Consider the following 27,189-nt stretch of genomic DNA (forward strand, 5'->3'; position numbering starts at 1 on the left):
AACCTTAGACTAACCACTAAGGAGGCCTTCCTATCAGCAGGTAAAGTACTGGGGCTGCTGTATTGCCAATTGGTGAATGGATTCTGACTATATATATATATATATATATATATATATATATATATATATATATATATATATATATATATATACTCCTTGATTGAATTTTCAAAACTACCCCAAAATAAAAAAAAAGATATGTAAAAACATCTTTTTTTAAAATTATTTATTTGAAAATTCAGAAAAAACAAATAATGTAAAACATATTTTAAAAATCATTTTTGAACACACTCGGTGTTATGGCGGAGGAGTTTGGTAGAGTTTTCAAAGGTCAAAGCGTTGCACTTTGACTCTTTGAGAATGGATAGAGTAGTTTGGTAAGGAAATGTACACAGGCAGACAGGCAGGGAGGCACAGACAGACAGGCAGACACACACAGACAATTTTAATTTAAACCATCTGACGTAAAACGATGCGAATTGAAAAAGTGAAACTAAATAAAAAGTTTTTAGTAAATACAACTAAAAACATAAAAACACAAAAATACGCAAAACAACAACAATAACAGCAGCCCCAGTACATCTGCTGATAGGACAGCTTCCTTAGTGGTTAGTCCAAGGTTTGGTCCCTGACTATCAGGCGGATAACGTCAGCCAAGTAAAACATAAGCTGAGATGTCGGAAAGTACCATATCAACTCCTTCTCGATGCCATATTAGTGGGCAATTGTTACAGCTTTACCTCATCATTTGCTACAAAAAACTTCGTTTCTTTTTTTCCCCTACATTCATTCTCTGCTATTCCATATTCCTATTCCACAAATCTTAAAACTCCATCATGAAAAGTCTCCAGAAAAAATACAGGATTAAACTCTGACCCACAACTCCCAACATAGACCCCCCACTACCAGGTCTCCTTCATCAACATCAAGGGTTTACATTCCAACCTTCCAGTTGAAATCCAATTTCAGAAGACCAAACCAGACCAATTCTTCCTTAGCGAGACTGGCGTTAGACTGACTATTTCTCTAAATGAGTTCCTAATTAAAGAATATTCTAATTCAACATCAAAATTTGATCCCCAAGATCGCCATGAGCATGGAATATGAACCTACATTAAAGATGGCTTTCCATTTGGTAGGAACATCTCTAGAGAAGACCCTAAATCACCCTTTATAGTTAAATATTTAGAAATTTATAAAGAATAGAAATCGCAATCGGTAATAGTATCGGAATCAGAAAAAACATTGGAATTATTACACCACTAATATATATATATATATATATATATATATATATATATATATATATATATATATATATATATATATAAATACACATAGGTATATTCATATATATATAAAAAAAGGAGGGAAAGATCCACCTTAAACCACTAACCTAGTTCTAAAACAGATCCTTTGTTCGATAAAATGCATACCCATTGGCTGATAGGAGGGGGCGCGGTGGATACTAGAAAGCTGATTGGCTAACTAAAATCCTTAACATATATAAAAACAAGAAGCAACGACAAAATTCGCATATAAGCCTGACGAATCCTACAGTGGATGAAACGCAGAATATTCAGTGTAGCTTAATCGCCATATATATTTTATAGATTACTATATATACATATATATATATATATATATATATATATGTGTGTGTGTGTGTGTGTGTGTGTGTATTCAAAATTTAGTCATTCAATGAATTTAACATTTCTATTTGACATGCGTTTTTTTATTTGTTTTTTTTTTTCTTTCTTTCCTCCATATGTCTGGGTTTGCTTTCACAGCCTGACCTATTTTCACGACTTGTCACTTTATTGTATAAAAGTTTATTGACTTCATCTCCTTAGTTTATCTTCCCCCCTCTCACTCTCTTTCTTTTTCTCCCTCCCTCTATTTCTTCATTATTTTTTTCTTTCTTTTTTCCTTATTCGTCTTCTATTTCTCCCTATTCAGCAATATATTTCTTTCTCTTCCTTTCATTTCATTTTATTTTATCTTATCTTTTCTTTTCTTTTCATTTTTCTTAGCAGTTCAGTTTTCACTCATTTTGCATTGCCTGATTACTGAAAGCGGCCTTACTTTTATTTTAATTCTAATTTATTAACAATTTGAAGTAATTTTTGAGTGGAATTTCAAACTCATATTCTATAATTATAAAAATCTTAAATACATCAACTTATATGTTTATTAATAAACAGATTCATCGGATATACATACAGTTAAAGCCGAAATTATTGGCACCCTTTCAATTTTTACGTTTTTTGGAGGACAATTTTTTTTTCCCGAATTATTTTTATTAAAGTGTTGATGAACATTTATATCGACCATCTACAGATCTCCTGAAACACTTTTAGTTTATTATATACGACATTACTAAATTCCTACACAAATCAACAGGAATATTAAACCATCCTTCCTTGGCGATATCTTCTAATTCCTTCAGGTTTCTTTGTTTCCTTCTTTTCACGTTCACCTTCACCACAGCCTACAAGTTTTCCATTGGATTCAAGTCCGGACTTGACCACTTCAGGACGTTTATTTCATTATCCAAAAGCAATTTCTTCACTGATTTCCCGTATGTTTTGGATCATTGTCCTGTTGGAAGACCCAGTTGGTTCCAAGACTAAGAGCTTCTGCAGAAGGTTTCAGATTTTCAGTCAATATTTTAATGTATTGATCTTGCCCCATAATGCCATCCACAGTGACAAGTTTTCCAATGCGATTGGCCGAAAAGCAAACCCAAACCATACGGTTCCCTCCACCATACTTCACCGTAAGGACTGTATTCTTTGGGTTGAAGGCTTCTCCTTTCTTCCGCCACACAAACGACACATCTCTGCTGCCAAAAAGTTCAATTTTAGTCTCATCTAACCATAAAACTGAACCCCCAAATGTTGAATCCTTGTCAATAAACTCCCGTGCAAACTCTAACCGGGCTTTAACATGTTTCTTGGAGGGGAGAGGAGTCTTCCTTGGTCGGTACCCCTGAATCTCGTATGACTTCAGTGCCCTCCTCAATGTCGAAACAGAAATTTCAATACCTTGATCGCTCAATTGTTGGACTACTTTCTTACCAGTAGTTTTCGGGGTTTATTCTACTTCTGGAATGACTTGTCGTACAGTTCTAGGAGAAAGTTTCTTTTTACGGCCTCAACCCGTCAAGTTTTGAATCGTATTGAAAACACCATACGTCTTTATAATGTTTCTCACTGTTGACACAGGAACTTCAAAACGCTTAGAAATTGATTTGTATCCACTACCTTTCATGTGTGCATCCACTATTTTCTGTCTAACATCGAAACTGTGTTCCTTAAGTTTAGCCATCTTTGCAGTCTGTTGTTATTGATGAAGTGAAGGATTGACTAATGCACGTTATTTATAGAATACTTTGGAACATTCTAGAAGATGATGCAATACCCAAATCATAATAAACAAGTATTAATTTGCATAAAATATCGTGAATTCTGTGATAAAAATCATTGGTGCCAATAAATTTGAAATCGTCTGTTTTTTGTTATCATTAATAATATTTATTTTGAATATTTTATAATAAACTAAAAGTGTTTCAGGAGATCTGTAGATGGTCTACATCAAAACTTTAATAAAAATAATTAGTGAAAAATATTTTTCTCCACAAAACGCAAAAATTGAAAGGGTGCCAATAATTTCGGCTTTAACTGTATATTTACATAAAAAAATTTTTTTTTACCCATTATATAAACAAAGGAAATTGCTTCAAGAAAATGCCTACATCGGACCATTACATTGTGATGTGGATTGCTCAAAATACAGTTTGTATCCTTTTACAACACTGCCATCAAAGACATTCACTTCGGATTTTACAATGCAATTTAGATGTGAATTCTTATCTCCTTTTCATTAAATTTTCTTATTCTATGACATTTAAATACTTAAATAACTTTTAATTGTGATTTTCCATGTATCACTAAGTTTAGCAAATAAGGTGAAAGCCATTTTAACTATTTGCTAATATTTTCTCATCTGAAGAGATGGTAGACATCGAAATCCTATAGGATAAGGAGTTAGAATATTTCAAAGTTATTCTTTGTCCTACATAGAATAATAAAAATCTGTTGATTTGAAATTCAAACATTTCACGTCATTACTTTTAAATTCATTGAATGACTAAAATTTGATTTATTTGCTCTATCTTGTATATCGAGCAATTCTTATTTAGGTGGGATAGTATTTAGAGAATATTACTGCCAGTAATATCTTGTAAATCATAGGTTTCCATACCAGTTGATTGTTAGATAATCTTATTCTGAAGTATATATATATATATATATATATATATATATATATATATATATATATATATATATATATATATATTTATCTAGTGTTTATCTAGTGTTTCCTTCTCAGATTAAATATGTTTTTAACTCATTTCAAAGCGTTTTTTAACATATTTTATTAACTGTTTGCTCATATTATAAGCTCTATTTCCTATTTGGTTTTATCGAGCTTTTACATCTGGCTGAGATAATTTTATAAATATTAATTCTTTAATATTTATAATATACTTTAATTTTACCATCTTGAATCATTTTGGTAAATTTAATTGCAATTTTTATTATATATATATATATATATATATATATATATATATATATATATATATATATATATATATACTAGCAAAAGTACCCGACATTGACTGGGTTCAAAAACAGCGTACAGAAAATGGACTCTGATTTATGAAAGTATGATAGGTTATGAAAAGGAAGGGTTGTAAAGAGATAGCTTCGAATTTCGGGGTATCAAAACCAAAGCAAAATATGATGAAAGTAAAAATAAAATAGATAAACCCCATAATTTATTATACCATACCTGTTCACACTGAAACACTTATCACAATATTGTGTGGATCTATATTAAAAAACCTTGTTAAACTTTGTGACATATTTCCATTCTATGGCGCGAACGAATACCCCATAATTTTATTATACCATATTTCTTCACACTGAAACATTTCCGTCTGCCTGCTTCCCACCTGACTACAACTTGGATGTGTTCAAGTTCAACGTTAACAAATTCCTAATGAACCGCCCCCTTAAGTAAAACTTCATCAAATCTCCACACTAACGTAATGTACTTGTAATAACCCTTATCTCTGAGTGGCTTCCGGGCCTTGATAAGTGGTGACCACTGTGTAAAAAAAAAAATAAAAAAAAAACGCAGATAGATATGAAAAGTCTTTATTAAAGTTTGTGTCTATTTCCATTCTATGGAAGCCAGACGCGAACGCAGACCCCACAATTTTATTATACCATCCCTATATAAGTTAAAACATACTTATCAAAGTATTTTATGCACATTTATATCAAAAACACTTGTAAACGCTTTTTTTAATTTTTAATTTTTTTATTTCCATACTTTGTGGACCAGGCGCGAACGCAGACCTCACAATTTTAATGAACCACTGTTCTGCCAGATCAAACATACCCATTCCTGTGTCTCGATACATCTTCTATCATTATATGTAATCCGTTTTTAAAAATAGTTAACCATATAGGAGCCTATTCGTGACCAGACACACACATACACACACAGACATTCAGCTTTATATATATATATATATATATATATATATATATATATATATATATATATATATATGCCGCATTACGTAAATCTTAGCGAGTACAAAGTCTCAGGCAAATTCAGTAAAAATGTTTAGGGGAACGGCGAAAGCAATTTTGCAACCTCACCTTCAATCTACTTTCGTAATGAGGCGTCCTTTTAACCGGAAATGCTCTCTTGTGTGTATCTGTTCGCTAAGCATTGTTTTAGATAAAGGAATTTCGACAAGCGTTTTTTGCAAACACAATTTTTCCGTTGAAACCAACATTTTCACAAACATTTCCACACATTTTATGGCAAGATTTGGGTGAATATGATAAGCGTCAATGTTTTTAGTTGCAACTCTCTCGGGATTTATGCATCTCAATTATCATTCGTTAGTTTTGAGCTTAGATTTATCTCCTTACATCAAATGGTTGTATACCTTGTCTGAAGCGATTTCTAGGAAAATATCGAATATGACAAACATAACGTCTGGCCTAATTCCAATACTTGTAATCCTGTAGCTCTCCTGCTGTAGTAGTACATGGTGGAGATCCGGAAAGAAATAATCGTATTCGGGTTTCGACTGATTATAGTATCACTGGCGTCGTGGTTTTAAGTATATTTTACCCTTAGTATGATGATTGGTTAGTTAGTAGGTTTTATAGGTTTGGTAGATTTGGTAGGTTTGGTAGATGTGGTAGGTCTAGTAGATTAGGTAGGTTTGGTAGATTAGGTAAGTTTGGTAGATTTGGTAGGTTTGGTATATTTGGTAGGTTTGGTATATTTTGCAGGTTTGGTAGATTTGTTAGGTTTAGTAGATTTGGTAGGTTTGGTAGATTTGGTAGGTTTGGTAGATTTGTTAGGTTTAGTAGATTTGGTAGGTTTTGTATATTTGTTAGGTTTGGTATATTTGTTAGGTTTGGTAGATTTGTTAGGTTTGGTAGATTTGGTAGGTTTAATAGATTTGGTAGGTTTACTAGATTTGGTATGTTTACTAGATTTGGTAGGTTCAATAGATTTGGTAGGTTTGTTAGATTTGGTAGGTTTAATAGATTTGGTAGGTTTAATAGATTTGGTAGGTTTAATAGATTTGGTAGGTTTTTTAGATTTGGTAGGTTTAATAGATTTGGTATGTTTAATAGATTTGGTAGGTTTAATAGATTTGGTAGTGTTTATTTATTGCGGAATATTATCCTTATCTTTTTCTTAGTTGTTTTACGACGTTTCGGGCGACTATTACTCTGGAATTCGTCAGGTGGTAATCCCGACGGGATAGGAACTTCTAATCCCCCGACTACATACATTGCAATTACTGCCTTCCGTAGTTGTTTTCGTTTCACCACGTTTTGGCCAACAATAGATTCCAATTAAATAATATAGATTTAGTAGGTTTGGTAGATTTGGTAGGGTGACTAATATTATTTTTACTAGGATACTACTCTTCAGTATATGGTAGTATTTTATAAATCTTATATATTTCCTTTTATCGATAGATTTTATTCGTGGGCGAATAATATTTTATGTGCAATTTCATATGATTAATAGAATAATGCATTTAGCTTTGGCAAACTATATTAATAAGATTGTTATTGGTTTGATCTTTGAAGGTCGATTTTGGTTGTTATTTAGGATGCAAATAAAGGTTAGGATTTCCCAATGAAAAGGAAATGATAGAAAGAAAAGTGAATTATATGATAAACGTACATCGAAAAGAAAGGAAGAAAGAATAAAACAACAAGAGAAAAAAAAAACAAAAGAAAGAAACAAAGGAAAAAAAGCGAACATTTATGAGCCGTTCACTAACGCCATTATGTCTTGCTAATAACAATTTAACTTGACCAGGATAATTTAACTTATGTGATTATCTATCGACAGACTCGTATGTATTTAGCCATTGATAATGTTCTCCATAACTAATTTCATTAATTAACGATGCAATCGACATCGGCAAAGCGAATTAGATAATTACTTGATAGTTCATGCATTTATCATCAAAATGAATGTCGCCATTTTGTTTTTGTTTTATTTTTATGAATATCGTCTGCTTTCCGCCATTTTTTTTTTGTATTTCAGGCCTAATTTTTAATTAAGTTTTGGCATTATTGTACATTGTATCATTGTATTAGTGCTATGTTTCTTTAAGAATTCGTTGGCCTCTACATTTTTGATATATGTTGTATATGTATGGAATGTGTAATGTCTACTTATGTTGATGTAGCTATCTGCTGTGAATTATTTGGAAGTATTCTAGTTTGCTGCTGCTGCTGCTGATTTCACAATGAAAAATAAAAGACGCTACTTTTGCATATTGCTGCTTTGTTTAAAGGAAAGTCGCCGGCATGCACCATACTTACCGGAGTTCTCAATCATGACAGACTAGTGGCTAACTTCTGTCAAATAAGAGTACATTTGAGATTTTGGTTAGATTTTAAAAGTCGACGCTCATCAGCTATTTATATATATATATATATATATATATATATATATATATATATATATAAGAAATTCATTTTTATACTATGAAAAGGTTAGTAATTACAATTAAGAATAGGAAATTGGGAAAAAAAAGTTTTTGTAACTTGTCTTCTTCCTAAGATTAAGGGTGGTGGTGTTTGATCAACACTGCTGGGGAGCCATGATGTAATACACTGTTTTGTTTTTAAATCCCCGAAACAGTGTTTCATGGTAAACAACTGATGATCCCTTAAAAAATATAAAAATTGGTATTATAGTAAATTTGAGAGTTGATGCAGTGATTGCAGGTGATTAAATGACTTACTGACTAGATGTTTTTTTTTTATGAATGATAAAAAATAATTTTTTGTGTGGTTTCAAATGTTAAAAACTTCAAAGACTATATATATATATATATATATATACTAGCAAAAGTATCCGTCGTTGACTGGGTTCATAAACAGCCTACAGAAAATGGACTCTGATTTATAAAAGTATGATGGGTTATGAAAAGGAACGGTTGTAAAGAGATAGCTTCGAATTTGGGGGTAGCAAAACCAAAGCAAAATATGATGAAAGTAAAAATAAAATAGATAAACCCCATAATTTATTATACCATACCTGTTCACACTGAAACACTTATCACAATATTCTGTGGATCTATATTAAAAAACCTTGTTAAACTTTCTGACATATTTCCATTCGATGGAGGTTTGACGCAAACGAACACCCCATAGTTTTTTTTTTATACCATATTTCTTCAAACTGAAACATAATTATCAAAGTATATTTACGCAGATAGATATGAAAAGTCTTTATTAAAGTTTGTGCCTATTTCCATTCTATGGAGACCAGGCGCGAACGCAGACCCCACGATTTCATTATACCATCCCTATTTAAGTTCATACATACTTATCAAAGTATTTTATGCACATCTATATCAAAAACACCACTAAACGTTTTTTTTTTTTTTAATTTTAAATTTTTTATTTCCATACTTTGTGGACCAGGCGCGTACGCAGACCCCACAATTTTAATTAATCATCATTATGCTAGATCAAACATACCTATTCCTGTGTCTCGATAATCTTCTATCATTATATGTGATCAGTTTTCTATAAAAGTCAACCATATAGGAGCCTATTCGTCACCAGACACACACAGAGACGTTCAGCTTTATATTATATATATATATATATATATATATATATATATATATATATATATATATATATATATAGTGATAGGATTATTCCAGTATTTTCCACCAATTCCGATACAATTACCGATTCCGTATGTAATTCCCGATCTCGATACAAATATCGATCTCGATTCTTTATAAACCTCTAAAACACAAGTTTCTGGGTCTAATCTTTACTTTTAACCTGAAATAGAAGATTTACATAAAATCTGTCTCCAATTTCGCCGGAAAAATGGTTGCATCATTTTACCGCCCCAGAAGTTATCCCGCTCCTCACACAATCCTTTTTTTTTTTTACATGGGATCACCACTTATCAAGGCCCGTAAGCCACTCGGGGATAAGTGTTATTTTGTGTACAATAATCAATGGGGTAATATCGTAGTAATAGTTGGTATTGGAGATTTGATAAAGCGTCTTACTTAAGGGGGCGGTTAATCAGGAATTTGTTTATGTTGGACTTGAAGACATCCAAGTTGTAGCCAGTGGGAAACAGGCAGACGGAAGAGAATTCCACAGGCGTACACTTCTCAGAAAAAAAGCCATGTTCATGGAATCTACGTTTTGATTTAGGCACAGATGAAGAGTGGGGGAAATTACTGACAGTAGTTTTAGCTAGATGGGTGTTTATCATGAAGGATTGGCGAGGGGGGACCAGAGATTGGAGCTCGGACGAGCACTTGCCATGGAAATAACGATAAAACAAAGACAGGCTCGCAACGTCTCTTCTGTGGGAGAGAGGTTGCAGGGAAGAGAAGAGAGCATCCCCCACTAAGCCACGAAGTCTATTTTGTACTTTGTCAAGGCAGGATAGACTGTTTTTTGAAACTCCAGCCCAGATGTAGCAGCAGTACTCCATCTTTGGACGTACTTGGCTTTTATAGAGATAAAGAATTGCATCAGTAGTGAGATATCTTCTGGAGTGGTAGAAGGATCACACCATTTTTCAAGCGGCCCAGGCAACAGACTTTATATATGTGTTCCATTTCAGATCAGAAGTAAAGGTCAAACCCAGGAGCTTGTTAAAACATGAAGCCTCCTCAAGACGAGAGCCATCCATTTCAATTGATGCTAGATGAGGAACAGAGCGTTGATGATGTAAAGTTAGGAGCTTGGTTTTAGATGCATTAAAAGTAACCAGCCATCTCTTCCCACACTGAACGACGCGCTCAAGATCAGAGGAGAGGGAATCAGAGAGAGAGAGAGAGAGAGAGAGAGAGAGAGAGAGAGAGAGAGAGAGAGAGAGAGAGAGAGAGAGCTTCATATACGGCCTTTGATGTGTTGCCGTAGATGGCCGTGTCATCAGCATAGATGTCAACGAATGAATTTAGTATGTGTTTTGGGAGATCATTGATGTAGATCAGGAAGAGAGTTGGGCCCAGGATGGACCCCAGGGGGACTCCAGCATTAATACTGTGGGCCTCAGATTTCTGCCCATCAACCACTACTCTTATGAACCTCTCAGAGAGAAATGATTTAATTATTGAGAAAACATTTCCAGTTATACCGTAGCTGGAAATCTTGTGAAGTAGGCCCTTATGCCAAACCTTATCGAACGAGCGATTTTGCCTTGACAAAGTTTAAAACGGGCTTCGAAATCTAGTAGATGATACCCTTTTGCCTTTCTTGCAACCTCTTCCCCACAAAAGAGACATCGCGAGTCTGTCTCTGCTCTATCGTTATTTTCATACCAAATGGTCGTCTGAGCTTCAACCCAAACGTCTAGTTCCTTCATAATTATTTTGTTTAACAATTCAGAATTTGAATGAATTGGGCTACGAAACTCTACCTCATCCGCCATACTCCAAACCTCTCGCCTAACGACTGCCACTTTTTCAAGCATCTCGACAACTTTCTGCATGAGAAATGTTTCAAAAACCTAAGCGATAGCAAAACAGCCTTCAGCGACTTCATCGCCACCAGAACACAAGATTTTTACGTTACTCGCATAACCATTTAACTATCACTCTGAATATCGTGTGCATCAATATCGTTAACTATCGAATTAAGAAAAGTAATAAAACATCTGTAAGAGGTCAAAGTTCACCATGATTAAATCCGAGAACAATAGTCCGAATAATTCAAATAATACGAGCCATTTATACTTTCGCGTACTTGTAAAATTGGCAGAAACTATTCAGATAATTAAAAAGGCTTTTTCACGCAAAATTGAATTTTCCCGCCAAATTACACCACGAAAGCCGTGAAAACAAAGATGTCTTCCGTTTATTTCCGTTTGTGTCTGCAAGAACAAAGGCACCAACACTCACGCACAAAACACGAATAACAAATAAAAAGAATAAAACAACGCATAATTACAAGCGTTTATGACACGATTACAGACTGACAAGAATTCTTCGTTTTATTTTATTCTTCGTTTGTTTTGCAGACGCGACTAAGCATCCAATTTGACGTATTGTCCGCTGATCTATCACAGTTTGAAATAGAATTTACGTTATTCTGTCATACTTTTGCGGAAAACAATATTTTCGTTGTTGGACACGATCGTTCATCTTATTTAGATGCGACCAAATAGCTTTATAACATGTTCTGTCCGTCAGTTGCTCTATCACTTTTAAGTCAAAATAGCATTTCCATTTCATGCTGAAGTTTGAAATACTATGCTGTTTGTATGTCACACTAAAATTTTCAATAGTAGATTAGTTTGTCTGTCACGCTGAACTTAGTTTGAAATAGAATTTTCGTTAGCTTGTCACGCATAAGTTTTTTTTACAAAGGAGTCACCACTTATCAAGGCACGGAGGTCACTCGAGGATAAGGGTTAATGAGTACACAGAAGGCAATTGGAAAATATCATCGGAATCGTTAGTAGTGGAAATTTGGTAAATTTGGTAAATTGGCTCATCAAGAATTTGTTTACATTGGACTTGAAGACTATTGTAGTCAGCTGGAAAGCAGCGATCGGAAGAGAGTTCCACTGGCGGGCAATTCCAAGAAAGAAGCTTTGATCATAGAATCTACGTTTGAGTTTAGGCATAGATAAAGTTTGGGGTAAATTATTAATAGTGGTTGCAGCTGGACGAGTGTGTTTCTGTGAAAGTTTGGCCAGGGGAGGGACTATAGATTGGAGCTCAGACGAGCACTTTCGATGAAAACAATGATAAAGCAGAGACAGGCTCGCAACAGAGGTCGCAGGGAAAAGAAAAGGGCATCACCTACTAGGTTACGAATTCTGTTGTGAACTCTGTTAAGCAAGATAAGCTGCTTCTAGCAGCTCATGCCTAGATGTGGCAACAGTACTCCATCCTTGGGCGCACTTAGCTCTTAAACAGGTAGAAAATTGCATCAGCAACGGTAGAATGACCCACCACTTTCCCAGGGACTTTGGCAACGGATTTGATGTGCGTGTTCCATTTCAGATCAGGAGTAAAGGTCAGGATATTAATCTTTCTAACATTTTTATTAACTGAACATTTTAGAGGTAAATGATATGGCTACAATGTCGTAATATTAACAATTTCAATTGTCATAAATACTTAGTTTTCAAATGATTTATTTTCAAATAAGTTTTCATTATAAAACCTTTACTTTATATACAATTTGAAAGAGCGTTTTTCGCTCTACCTAATCGTTTAGATTACAAACGTATTGAAACAATTACGTGTTCTTTTCAAAACGTTGAATGCAAGATGAAAAACAAAAACAAACAAATTCACTCAATTTTCTGATTTCAATTCAAACTAGGCCGAAAAGCTGCTGAAACAGCTCGCGATATTAAAGAAGTCTTTGAACCAGAAACCACTACTGAACCTACAGCACAATGGTGGTTTAAGAAATTTAGTGGCGGCGATGAGTGTCTTGAAGATGATGAGCGTAGTGGTCAGCCATCGGATGTTAATAACGATCAATAAAGAGCCTTAGTCGAGAACTTGCTTCTGAATAAGAAGTAGCGTGTATGACGATTTCAAATCACTAGAGAAAGATTGAAAAGACGGAAAAAACTTCATAAATATGTTGTAACTTGCGGTGAAAAGTGGGTTCTTTACGACAATCGGCGACGCTCAGTTTACCGACGAAACTCTACAACACTTCCTGAAGCTAGAGTTGCATCAAAAGAATGTCATTGGTGATTATTTGGTGATTTGCAATCAGTCTCATCCATTACAGTCTTTTGAATGCAGGCGAAACCATTATGGCGGAGAAGTACTGTCAATGAAATGCATCAGGAACTTCGACAACAACACCCAGCATTAGTCAACAGAAAAGAAACAATTCTTCTTTACGATTAAGCCCGACCGCACGTTGCTAAACCGACCTTGCAGAAGTTGAACGAATTGGGATATGAAACTCTACCTCATCCACCATACTCTCCAAACCTCTCACCTAGATACTACCACTTTTTCAAGCATCTCGACAAATTTCTGCGTGAGAAAATGCTTTAAAGCCTAAGCGATATGAAAATAACCTTCAACGACTTCATCGCCACCAGAACACAAGATTTTTACGTTACTTGCATAAATACATTTGTTTGCTGAGTGTTTAGATTCATTGCACAAAACAAAAACAAAAAACAAAAAAATATATAGAAATAAGGCACATAAAATATTTTTTTCGTGAAATCTTCTGTGAACGCTTCACGATCAACGTGTATATCTGTCAGAAATGTTTCGCTTATACGCGGGTCGTTTCAAATGTAAGGCTTCCCACCTCTATTTATATATAAAAAGCACTTTGTGTATGTGAGAGAAAAAAAGTTCCTTTAGCACCCCAAAACGGCTAGGCTGATTTTTATGAAATTTCACACAAATGTACTTCTTGGAAGTGTTGTTTAGATAGGTTTTGTATCGAAATGCCTCCGATAAGTATTGAAAATCGAGAATCGAAAACATTCGATTAAGAGAAGGAACAGTCCGATTTTGATCAAAGTTAACACTTTTATACAGCCTAACATCATAATTGCATTTGAGAAGTTTTATCACCGCACAATAAAAAGGCCCGGCGTGTATGATCAACAGTAGATTATTTAATTATATAAGGACGCGTTCGAAATAACGTTTCGGTTTAGAGCACAATCGAACCATGATACTTGACTTTTGCATCTTAAACTTTAATTCAAGTCGTATAAAAATAGTTTTATAAAATTAACTGTAGGAAATATTTTTTGTTTTCCTTCTTAAAACTTTCTCTTTACGACACGATGATTAAAAAATACCAATGTGTAAATAAATATTAACGGTGATTCAGGATCACAACAGTATTGAACAGAAGAAAACGCATACCATCCAAACCTTACACGTTTTTAAGCTAATTTTATGAAAATAAATAAATAAATAAATAAATAAACCGGTAAAACTTGTGGAGAATGCTCTGTTTTATGGTTGTTTTAAAAATGGAACGGAAATTTAAATTTCGTTCAGTTTTAATCTTTTTTATTAAATTGCGCATGCCCCTCCCCCCAAATCGAAAGTAATCGAAAGAATAATATTCAACTATCGCATATATATATATATATATATATATATATATATATATATATATATATATATATATATATATATATATATATATATATATAATGCTCCCTATATTGGGTTGAGCATATTGGGAAGTGATATACAATTTACCATTAGCGCATTCAGTGACGCTCTTTGTATAAACAAATCGAGCGGAGGCATTTGAACGACGTCAAAACATCGTTAATTCATTATCCACACAGCATCAGCGGTATAGCGTAATGGTGAAAACCCTTGACTGTCATTTGTCGGTCGGGTTTCGATCCTGTCCAGCCGCACTGATGAAATGCGAAACAGTACTGTGTGTGGATGACCGTATATATATATATTTTGTGTTTTTCAATAATACATTATCACAAATGGTTGCAGTTTTTTTAATACGTAATAAATTAGTAAAAAAAACAAACTTCATCTAATATATATATATATATATATATATAAAACAAAAGTCTTTATTTTATAAAAACAAAATTTTATCAACAAAAACGAAATAATTAAATTTTTAAACGAAAAAAGTCAATTTGGTATACCTTTTTGGTATTTTTTGGTTTTACATAAGTTCAACTGGCCGTTCACATTGGAAATGTCGACTTTTATAAGTTCGAGTATACTTACAACGAATAAACACCCATACCTCTTCATGTTACGAAGGACTTTCAGAATAGACCTCCCAAACCTCCCCATGTTAAGAACGGCTTTCGGAATAGACACCCCTAACCGTGTCAGCATACCCTAAAACCTTTAAAACTTGACATACTATTTCATAAAAATTCTTATATTTGCAAAGTGTGCAAATATCGATGGTCGTGCTATCCATTTTCTAACTTAATTCTTAATAATTTATCAATTACTTTGGATTTTTTTTCCGCATGCGCAATTTAAAAAAAGAATAAAACGGAACGAAATATCAATTTCCGTTTCATTTTTAAAACCACCTTAAAACAGCGTTCTCCGTTCCAAAAAAAAAAAAGAAAAAAAAACCTAAAATGTGTTTTCCAATAACACATTATCACAAATGGTTGCAATTTTTTTTTTGAGGACTTTATATAATAAATTAGTAAAAATAAAAGTCGACTGAGCGAACTGATTCGGTTAGATGAAAATCCAAAACTGATTAGCAGTTCGAAATAAAATGCCAACTTTGATAGGAAAAAACGTCTTTCTTGTATTTCTTAGTGTCAAGTTTTGGATATTACCGAAGGGGTAATGGCGACGAAAATACGAAAAATGGCGCGGAATCAAATGAATGAAACCAGACGATTTAATTTTAATGTTTTCGACATTCGAAAGACGAGATTTTCTTTTTATTTTGATGCGTCCACACACATTTATGAGATGTTTTGTCCGTCGGGTATTTACGTTTCAGTTTGAAATAGGATTTTTATTAATAAATTGAACATCTACGATGATAATACTAACATGATATCGTTGGCTTCTTCTGAAATAATGTTTATGGCACTTCTCAGTTTTGAACATAAGTGAAAACATATTGATAAAAATCTCTCAGTGAGTTTATCAAAACATGTGTGGCTCTCGTCTTAGGGAGGCTCCATGTTTTGACAAGCTTCTGGGTCTGCTTTGTACTCCTGATCTGATGCAGTTCTTTACCTATATATGGGCCAAGTACGCCCAAGGGTGGAGTACTGTTGCCAAATCTGGTCAGGAGCTGCTAGAAGCAGCTTATTCTGCATGCATTGACATAATTATGTAAATGAAATAATTAATGTTTATGGAATTTCTTCGCTTTGAACATAAGTGAAACATATTGGTAAAAAGCTCGCGATAATTTATCAAAATCTTGGATGAATTACGCAAAGAAACCTTTTAGAATTTTTCCGATTTAAAAAGAAAATTATATCTACATTTAAACTTAGAACCCCCCTTCCTTTAAAAAAAGAATTAGAGTCGGGCATTTGTTACTGTAACAAACAAAACCAAAAGAGCTGAAAAACAAATATGCAACAAATAAATGTTACCAAAGGCAAGGATAAATATAGTTGTGTTTAAACTTAGTGTTCACACTATTGAGTTTGAATAAAAATGGCTGTCCATAAGCCGTTTTTGTTAACGCTATTTCTGTACGGTATTATTTAGAAAGCCATTCTTAACATAGGGAGAATAGAAGGCGGTAACATACTACGAACATAAAATATATAGATATATGATAATTAATTTAATGTGTGTAGTATGTTATTACCACCTTTCCTCATTTTTAATAAATAGGATCTCCCGATCACCTTAAACGAAATGTAAAAAAATAAAATAAAAATAATAAAAATAAATAACGTCGGTTTTGGCCGTAGGTGAAACTGAAATATACCTATTTGGTTTTCTGGATCTGATCCAAGGGTAGTATCTGTTCTGTCTTAAAATGGTATAATGATATCTTGGGGTTTCCGTTCGTGCCGGACGTTCATACGATGGGAATATTTAACAGACTCCTATAAGGATATTGAAGATAAACCGTAAGAACCAGATATAATCTGACACAACATTAACTAGATTACTTAGATAAACAATTTTACAGTTTTAACAAAAGCGCTACAATAATAATGAACGTCCGGCTAGAACGGAAACCCTAAGATGTTATTATACCATTTTAAGACGGAACAGATACTACCCTTGGATCAGATCCAGAAGACCAAGAAGGTATATCTCAGTTGAATATACGGCCCAAAAGCGACATTATTTATTTTTTTATTATTTTTATTATTTTTACATTTACTGTAAACCGTGACACACGTACGTACGTTAAAGGTACTACGTTATGAACTATTAGCAGTGCGCATGCGTGTAAAAACAAAAAAATTACGACCTTTTTCAATTCCTTTAATAATTACATCTTAAATGAATATAAACCCCTAAACTAACTGATGGGTTGTGAAAAAAAAAATGTCTGCCAGAATTTCATTAACTTTTTCGTTGGATAACAAATGTTTTCATATCTGGTAAACAGCATCAACCCCAAATTTAACTGTGATATTCGTTGTCAGCATACCCCAAAACCGTTAAAAGTCGACATTTCGAAAGTGAACAGAAAGTTGTAGTGATTTTCAAAAAATTACCGTATTAACAATCCTTTATAACACACACACATATATATATATATATATATATATATATATATATATATATATATATATATATATATATAGCGCATAAGCCTGAGGAGTCCTAGAGTGGATGAAACGCCGAATATTCAGTGTAGCTTAATCGCCATATATATTTTATAAATTACTATATATATATATATATATATATATATATATATATATATATATATATATATTTAATTTATACTTATATGTACGCATGTATATATGTGAATGTGTGTGTGTGCGTGTGTGCATGTGTGTGTGCGCGCGCTATCGCGTGTGTGTGTTGTTAAATCGAGCGTATAAAAACATTTTTTTGTCAGAAAAGTTATCCCCTAAATGGGTGTCTTCATTTTATTTATCCAATATCCACACCCACAATTCTGGTCACGCCCCGGTAGCAACGAGAACAGTGGAGGGTAAGAAGTGCCTGGGTAGATAGGGTATCCCGAACCACGGCACGCGCCACCCCTTTTCACGAGACCTCATCAAAAGAAGGGAGAACGGGTGTGAATCGTAAATTTCACCCAGTGTTACAAATACGCTGAAGTAAGGAGGGTTGACACGTGGATTCGATGCCATGAAGGACAAGTGCCGCAGGTACTCATTACCGTTTTTTTCGTTTTGGTAATATTGAAAGGATTAAATCCCTGGCAATGGGGTCGCACACGTGTAACAACCAATGGAAGATTTATTTGGACAAATAAATTTTATGACCATGGATAATTGTATTTATTTCCAACGACGGTACTTAGTTCTCTATTTGTTTAAGGACCTGTTCTTATTTTTTAAACTCGGACGTTCTCAACTTCACTTGTGAACTCCTGCGAGCTATTTTTATCATTTGTCATATATATATATATATATATATATATATATATATATATATATATATATATATATATATATAAAGCTGTGTGTGTGTGTGTCTGGTCACGAATAGGCTCCGAAATGGTTGACTATTTTAAAAAACTGATGACATATAATGATAAAAGATGTATCGAGGATCAGGAATGGGTATGTTTGATCTGGCAAACGGTGGTTCATAAAAATTGTGGGGTCTGCGTTCGGGCCTGGCCCCCAAAGTAAGGAAATAAAAAATGAAAAAAATAAAAACGTTTACAAGGGTTTTTGATATAGATGTACATAAGAATACTTTGATAAGTATGTTTTAACTTAAATAGGGATGATATAATAAAATTGTGGGATCTGCGTTCCCGCCTGTACTCCATGGAAATATGCCACAAACTGTAACAAAGACTTTTCATATCTATTTGCGTAAGTATACTTTGATAATTATGTTTCAGTTTGAAGAAATATGGTATAATAGAAGTATTGGGTGTTCGTTCGAGCCTGAACCTCCATAGAATGTAAATATGTCACAAAGTTTAACAAGGTTTTTTAAAATGGGTGTGAGTCCACAATAACACCTTAACTTTAATCTTAATTCACGCTAGCTTTTATTTATTTTTTTGAGTTGAATCATATTGTGTAGAATAAATTCACCTCATAAATTCACGTTCTTACTAAAGTGAAAGCAAAAAAAAAAAAAAGTTAGAACTTTAGACAATTCTTGACACAAATTTTGCATAACTCCGTTTTTGTCCTTCTTCACTTGCACGTGGCACTCTTTCGAAAATAGATCAATAGATAAATAATAAAAAATAAGAACGTTACTTGTTATCGTGTCAAAAGAAGGAAAAATCCTGCTCACGTGATTACGCGTCTTTTTAAAAACATTTACATAACCTTTTTATTTTTATTTATATATCTGTTTAAGCTTTTATTTGTAAGTGTACTAGAAGGAATTCAGTTGATTACAACCCTTTATGCGCGTTCTTTTCATTACAATAGTGCAACACTGAATCCGACACGCAATACTACACCGTTCAATACTGTAAAACTGAAACGAAGCTGTTCTACTTGAAAAGGGCGCCATTTTCTTCTTATTCATATTTATATCGATTCTTTGCTTAAAAAAACTAAAGTAATTACATGCTTACTTTTTTAATATACCATTTTGCTGTTTCGGATTATTTTAGTTAAATAAGTAAAGCTTCATTATTTTTCAAAACTGTTTTTGTTTTTTTGTTTTTCGATATTTCGTCGATATTATTTAGTAAGAGTGTTTCGTAGAAAAGCCAACAAATGACTACCCGAAAAAATAAATATACAAGAAATAAATATTACCATAGTCAATAAAAGTTCAGTTCATGTTTTTTTAAGATAGTTTTTAATGCTCTTTACTTGAAATAATTTCAGCGAACCGAAATTAAAACGAAATTTGAAGCGATAACTACTTAAATGAATTTTTATATAAACTACACATGCCATAATCGAATATTCCTCAAGCACAAAGTAACGGAAAACATTAAAATATGTTTATAAATATCCCTTACGTTGACGGAACTCTCTTAAATTGTTTACACAGAATGTTCAGGTGTCCCTCCTTAAAAGTCGCTGTCATTTTGATATTTTTTAAACCGGTTCGTGAATTAAAAAAAAAAACTTTTTTGCAAACTACTTAAAAATACAAACCAATGAACTTTTCTACCACAAAAGTAACTTTTATTTACTATGGCAACATTTATTTCTTGTATATTTATATTATTATATATATAACATTTTCTCTTTTTAAGGAAACATCATTTTGTTGGTCAGTCTTGGCTACGAATGGAAACAAAGTTGATATAAAAATATATTTTCGCGAAAACTATCTTTACTTTCATCATATGTTGCTTATGGTAAAATTTTTGAGTATCAAAACTTATCTCTTTACAACCCCCTCCTTTTCATAACCTAGCATACTTTCATCAATCACAGTCCATTTTTTGTAGGCTGTTTTTGAACCCAGTCAACGGCGGGTACTTCTGCTAGTATATATATATATATATATATATATATATATATATATATATATATATATATATATATAGTTTTTTGAAAATATAATTATCCATTGACACGTGTTTTGTCGTATACGACTCATCAGAGTGGCTGAATCTAGCGGCATTCTCTCTTACCACTCGTCCACCTTGCTGACCGTTCGGATATATCGCGATTTACGTAGATGTTATTTGTTTTTGTTTTTGCGATACGTTTTTGAAGAAATTCAGTTATTTACGAAAATGCATTTTTACCTAAATACCAATTTGGTATCCCAGTATAGGGAGAAGCATTTGTTTTTAAAATATAACTATCCACTGACATATGTTTCGTCGTATACAACTCACCAGAGAGACTGAAACACGCGTTAGTGGATAATTATATATTTAAAAATAATATATATGCCGCTCCCTATATTGGGGGTACCAAATTGTTTAAAGGGGAAATTATTCCCAACTCGCATTTAGGTAAAAATGTACTTTCGTAAATAATTGAATTTATTCAAAACGTATCGCAAAAACAAAAACAAATAACATCTAAGTAAATCGCCATATATCCAAACCATCGTGCGAAATGGACGAGCGGGTTAAGAGTTTAGGTTCATTAACGTAGGGTCGCAATTTCAAATCTCGCTAGATTCAGCCCTCTGATGAGTCGTAGACGACGAACACGTGTCAGTGGGTAATTATATTTTAAAAACAATATATATATATATATATGTATGTATTTATATATCTATGTAAATATATTTATGTATATATATAACCTAGAACCACAATAAATATATAAGTCCAAGCTCTTGGAAAAACATTCTACTTATCATCCACTTAGCTTATCACTTACATCTGCTCATCAATCTCCAGCTGTGTATGTACACACGTCTATAAACTTGTGTGCTCGTATCCTGTGTATGTATGGGTACGGAAAGAAGCATATGCGCGAGTGTATATGCATGCATGTTCATATATGCGAGTAAGTTTGTGGGATGCATGGGTGTCCAATTCAAATTTTTATGAAAGACTTAGTTTTGAATAGAGGCTACACAAGTTGCTGACCATTCCAAGCCAAAAATTCTGAAAGGGTCATATTCAAATAGATCTTTACCTTAATGGCTATATCCGTGCTCCTCCTGTTGCTAACTCTGCCCGCACACTCATGTTTTCTATCATTCACATTGAGGAGTATCGAAGGTTCGGTCGAATATTATGTGCTTTTGAAGGAAACATTCTTGTTTTTTTTAAAAGACTTTTAGTATTCCTACACGTCAACACACAGGAAATAAATACAGAAAAGATATAAACATTTATATATTTTCCGTATTGATTTTTTATTCATATATTTAAATATATATATATATATATGTGTGTGTGTGTGTGTGTGTGTGTGTGTGTGTGTATTCATTATTGCCTTTCTTTGCTTGCACATAAATTTTATATTCCAATTCATATTAATATTTCATGTGGTTCTTGGCTAAACCCTAATACGCTATCATCATCAAAATGGACTCTACCAAAGCCAGGAACCACGCCACAGATCCCACGTCTAATTTAATGGCCTGAATTGCACTTTAAAAAGCAGAAGCCAAGTATTTGACCCGTCATCATCATCATGTTTCAACATAAGTCGAGAGGATGGAGCTCACGCACTCACGCAAGATATGCTGGTTCTGCACGACTGCTTCCGGGTCCTGTCTCTTAACATTGGAATCCATTATAAGAACATCTGGGTATGTAAACATGTTAATTCTGGATTAGGTTAGCAACTCATTTTTTAATTCTGTCTAGGAATGCTAGTCTAGTGGCAGATGCACTAGACCAAATGTGGCAACAACACGCGATGCACGAGTGAATAGTGACCTTGTAGAAGTGCAGGATATTTCATATATTTAAATATATATATATATATATATATATATATATATATATATATACCCCACTAGAAACCTAAAAAAGTAGACTAACATAAATAACTTAGCTAAATGAAAACGCTACTGCCTAATACTTCAATTACATATATATATATATATATATATATATATATATATATATATATATATATGTATATATAGTTTAGAGCGTTAGAGGAAAAGAGCAAGCTCAATTCTATGGGAGGAGACTTATCTGGACATTATAAAGCTCAACAAGTATCAATGGAGCTTATATATGAAAACAATAGGAGTTGGAAATGAAGACACATGTCCCTCCATAGATAATAGACACCTTACCCACCGTTAAATTAGAACCACCACACATCCAGTTAAGTCCCAACTTTAACCCTAAATCATATACTAAATACACTTAAGACTATGATAAGGACTCTATACACCTTTCTGCACTACACTATATATAATACGCTCCTCCTTTATTTAGAATTCGACCCCCCAACATAATTTATAATTTTAATTTGTTTTGATCTATTTCGTTCCTAATGAATCCAACACTAGACGCCGCATCCCCACTATGTTACCTAGCATCTTCTCTACTCTTCTGATGAGAAGCATTAGGCTTCGAAATGCCTTGGCATAAAGAGTCCCTTCTATCCCGCAACTAATCGATTGTATTTCCTTATTGAATAAATGAACCAATCTATATCCACCAATATATAGTTCTGTGTCTTCATTTCCAACTCCTATTGTCTTGATATATATATATCGAGCTTATTATATATCTAAATTACAACGAGCACTTTCTATTTCCTGTATTTTAATTAAACTAGTAATTTCACTGTTACATTAAAATACACTCAGCTCTTTAGACTATTGTTCTAACCTCCTTTAAATTATATATATATATATATATATATATATATATATATATATATATATATATATATATATAAAGTTTATGCATAAATCTATACTTTCGTATATTAATTTTATGTGAGTAAATGAAGTAGTTATATATATATATATATATATATATATATATATATATATATATATTGAAATATTTTTTGCGGGGTACAAAATTTTATTATGGCTATGTAAAGACCAAATTTAAACTTGTTCGAAAACATTTATTTTAGATTGTGAAATTAAAAAATAAAAATGAATGCGTCAGCTGACCGGTTTCGAAGCTCACTCAACAGAGCTAAAATCAAGCTTAATTACGTTTTAAAAAAAAAAAGGGGGGAACAATGAATCGGAGATGAAAAAGTAGGGAGGGATATATATAAAAAAGGGGGGTGGGTTGATTAATTATTAAATAGAAACTAGATTAAACCCTAAGAGATTCTCTTTTTGTTTGCAAAGAGAAGGTCTCAGAGTCTTAATATATATAGTTTCTAGAATTTTGAGATGATAAAGAGAGTGCGACTTACTAAGGATGGAAAAAAAGTCCGCACTAAAACTCAAAGCGCAAATACGATTATTTATAAGGTGCTCTCCTATAGATGAGCCATGGGTATTGTTCAAAACGTCCGAAGGCAGGTATTGCCATTTCGAATTTTGGATGGAACATATTGTTTTACCCTATTATCTAATCTTTGAGACGTCCGTCCGAGGTAGCACACACCGCAGCTACATTCATTCTTATGGGTCTGGTGTTGTTATACTTGACCACCATTATATTTTATTCAAAGATTCTTTAAATTATATATATATATATATATATATATATATGCATATATGTATGTATATGTGCATTGTTGTGTACACATAGGTATATTTATATGTAAAAAAAAAAAAAGAGAACGGCCACCTAAAACCACTAACCTAGTTCTAAAACAGATCCTTTGTTTGATAAAATGCATGCCCATTGGCTAATAGGAAGGGGCGCGGTGGACACTAGAAAGCTGATTGGCCAACTAGAAATCCTCAACATATATAAAAACAAGAAGCAACGACAGAATTCGCGCATAAGCCTGACGAATCCTATAGTTGGATGAAACGCAGAATATTCAGTGTAGCTTAATCGCCATATATATTTTATAAATTACTAACTAGCTCTACCTACGTATTAAGCACTTTTCAAGTAAATACTTAAAGTTTACGCATAAATCTATACTTTCGTATATTAAATTTATGTGAATAAATGAAGTAGTTATATATATATATATATATATATATATATATATATATATTTTCCGTGTTCGTGAATTTTTTTTCATAAACTCTACGCGATCATACAGAATATAGAAACTATGCATAAATAGAATTCAGAGTAATAGTGAAATGAAACCATTCATCTAATAAGAAACCATAAAAAATTAATAATTAATTAACGCTGGTTTTTCAAAGAAATATGCAAATTAGTTAATCTTCATGTAGTCGCTCACATAGCTATAAATGTCTTCAAGTCCAACGTTAACAAATTCCTGATGAACCGTCCCCTTAAGTAGACACTTTATGAAATCTCCACACTAACGTACTGTACTTACAATAACCCTTATCCCTGAGTGGCTTCCGGGCTTTGATAAGTGGTGACCACCGTGTAAAAAAAAAAAACAAAACTGCGTATATTAAGAAGTTCGCTTCTGTAATTTTTAAATAGGAAAAGTAGGGGCATACCTGAATGAGAATCTTACTCCCCCTCCCGCCCCTAGGAATGTCTTTCGGAATAAACACCCTGAACCTCCCACTGTTAAGGACAGCTTTTGTTTTTCTGCAATTTTTCAGTGGATTAATATTGATTGGGCAATAAGATATGGGGGTGGGGGGAGGAATTTCGTTCAGGTCCGCCATAGCAGGTTTTTAATATCAATGTCAGAGCGAGATAAAAACCTCATCTTTATAGGTATGTAGATAAATTCATCAAATTGCTAAGTCAGTCTTAAACCTCGTGTGTGTGAGAGAAAGGGATTGTCTACAATCAATTTCATAATAACTAGAAAAACGTATCCCTTTCCTTTTTGATGTGATTTATTGATTGCGGGGTGTCTGCTCATTCGGAAGATCACGAGATTATGCAAAGGTCAGATGAGAATTCGAAAGTTCGCAATTTCGATTCATTCAATCGGACTAAATAAAATAAAAATTAGTTTCTCTTAAAAAAATGTTCTGTTTACAGGCGAAACGATAAAATTATCACCCTAACTAACTTGGTTATGTAGTAGAGCTGATATGTATTCAATGTATCCGCCTTCAGCCTCAATCACCGCCTCGATAAGGGTCCAGAATTGGGAGCACGTCTTCTTACAAGCGCCAGCGAGAGCTCGGCGAATATTCGGCGGCGATCAGGCTGGCTTTAGTGTTATGGAAGCTCATGTTGGTTATTTTCTCAACGGCTGTGCCTAAATTAAAACGTAGATTCCATGAACAAAGCTTCTTTCTTAGAATTGCACGCCTGTAGAACTCTCTTCCGTTTGTCTGTTTCCCACCTGACTACAACTTGGATGTCTTCAAGTCCAACATAAACAAATTCCTGATGCCCCCCCCTTTAAGTAAGGCACTTTATCAAATCACCAATACTAACGATTACTACGATACTATCCCATTGATTACTGTACACGCAATAACCCTTATCCCCGAGTGGCTTCCGGGCCTTGATAAATGGTGACTTCCATGTAAAAAAAAATGACCAAACAAATTAGCCAGCGGGTTCAGGTCGAGGGAAGAGGGGATGGGGGCATTGAAAGAAGGGAACAAATTCGTAGCACTCCTTCTGAAACCAGGGCTGGGTTTCTTGTAGGCCGGTGCGGGGTCCTACTGCCACACTCAGGATCTGCTAGCCGCCACCTTATTGCCCCAGGGGATCACCACACTCTTAGGCACATCTCGCTACACTTTGCTGTTGACTTTCAAGCCGACTTCAAAGATGTGAAGTGGCATAATATGGCCCTCACTTGAAACCACACAAAATACCATAACCGTGACTGAAAATGTTGTTTTTATCAAGCTGGGCACATCCCTGTTATCCGGATTTGCATTTTGAGAGTGCTGGTAATGGTGCTTTTTATTCTGATAAGTTAAGGGCGAAATAAATTCATTGATTGATATCATAATTAAATGAATCATTTTGCGCTACGAAACAGGTGCTGTAAGAATTGTGTATGTCAACTTACTTTAAGGAATAAACGGTAAGATGGTCAACGTCTTGAAATTGTTTATATATATATAACATTGGGTGTGTGTATATGTTTATCTATTTGTATGCATAGGATTCACACTTAGCTAACTAATTAACTTAACATTATGAAATTTAGCATAAGGGTAGGTAATGTGGGTTATATTCATTTTAATTTATTTATGTAAAATTGTTGTTGGGTGGGAGGCAAGCGCCCGGCTTTGCCCGGTCGTAAAATGCGCTTAAATATGATATTTTAATTTGTCCAGATTTCGTATATATTATTATAAAGTCGTGATTTCAAAAGTAAAATAAAGTATTTGGGTGCCATCAGCTAGAATCGAAACCGAAAGCAAAACTATAGCAATCAAGCTGGTGACGTTACCACTATACGAACGTGACACGTATATAACTTGATTAAAATAATAAAAAAAATAAACTAAGATGAATGTACAAAATGTATAACGATTTTTTCAATTTT

The 27,189-nt window shown here is 33.4% G+C and overlaps 1 protein-coding gene across 4 annotated transcripts in view; it reads right to left on the bottom strand.

Annotated features, from left to right (window-relative positions):
- The window catches only part of LOC145297830 (uncharacterized), a 147,278-nt gene that overhangs the window by 69,561 nt on the left and 50,528 nt on the right, over window positions 1–27,189 (bottom strand). For 2 of the 4 annotated variants that reach the window (XM_080144160.1, XM_080144159.1), the window contains one exon: window positions 7,953–7,988. The exons of the other annotated variants lie outside the window; for them this stretch is intronic. In XM_080144160.1, the coding sequence (XP_080000286.1) occupies window positions 7,953–7,968 (16 nt within the window). In that variant the 5' untranslated portion in view covers window positions 7,969–7,988. The remainder of the gene's footprint in view (window positions 1–7,952; window positions 7,989–27,189) is intronic. 4 annotated transcript variants of the gene reach the window in all.

The sequence above is a fragment of the Euprymna scolopes genome, chromosome 18, assembly GCF_053919585.1.
Source record: "Euprymna scolopes isolate OS-2025 chromosome 18, ASM5391958v1, whole genome shotgun sequence".
In the NCBI taxonomy this organism is placed as follows: Eukaryota; Metazoa; Mollusca; class Cephalopoda; order Sepiida; family Sepiolidae; genus Euprymna; species Euprymna scolopes.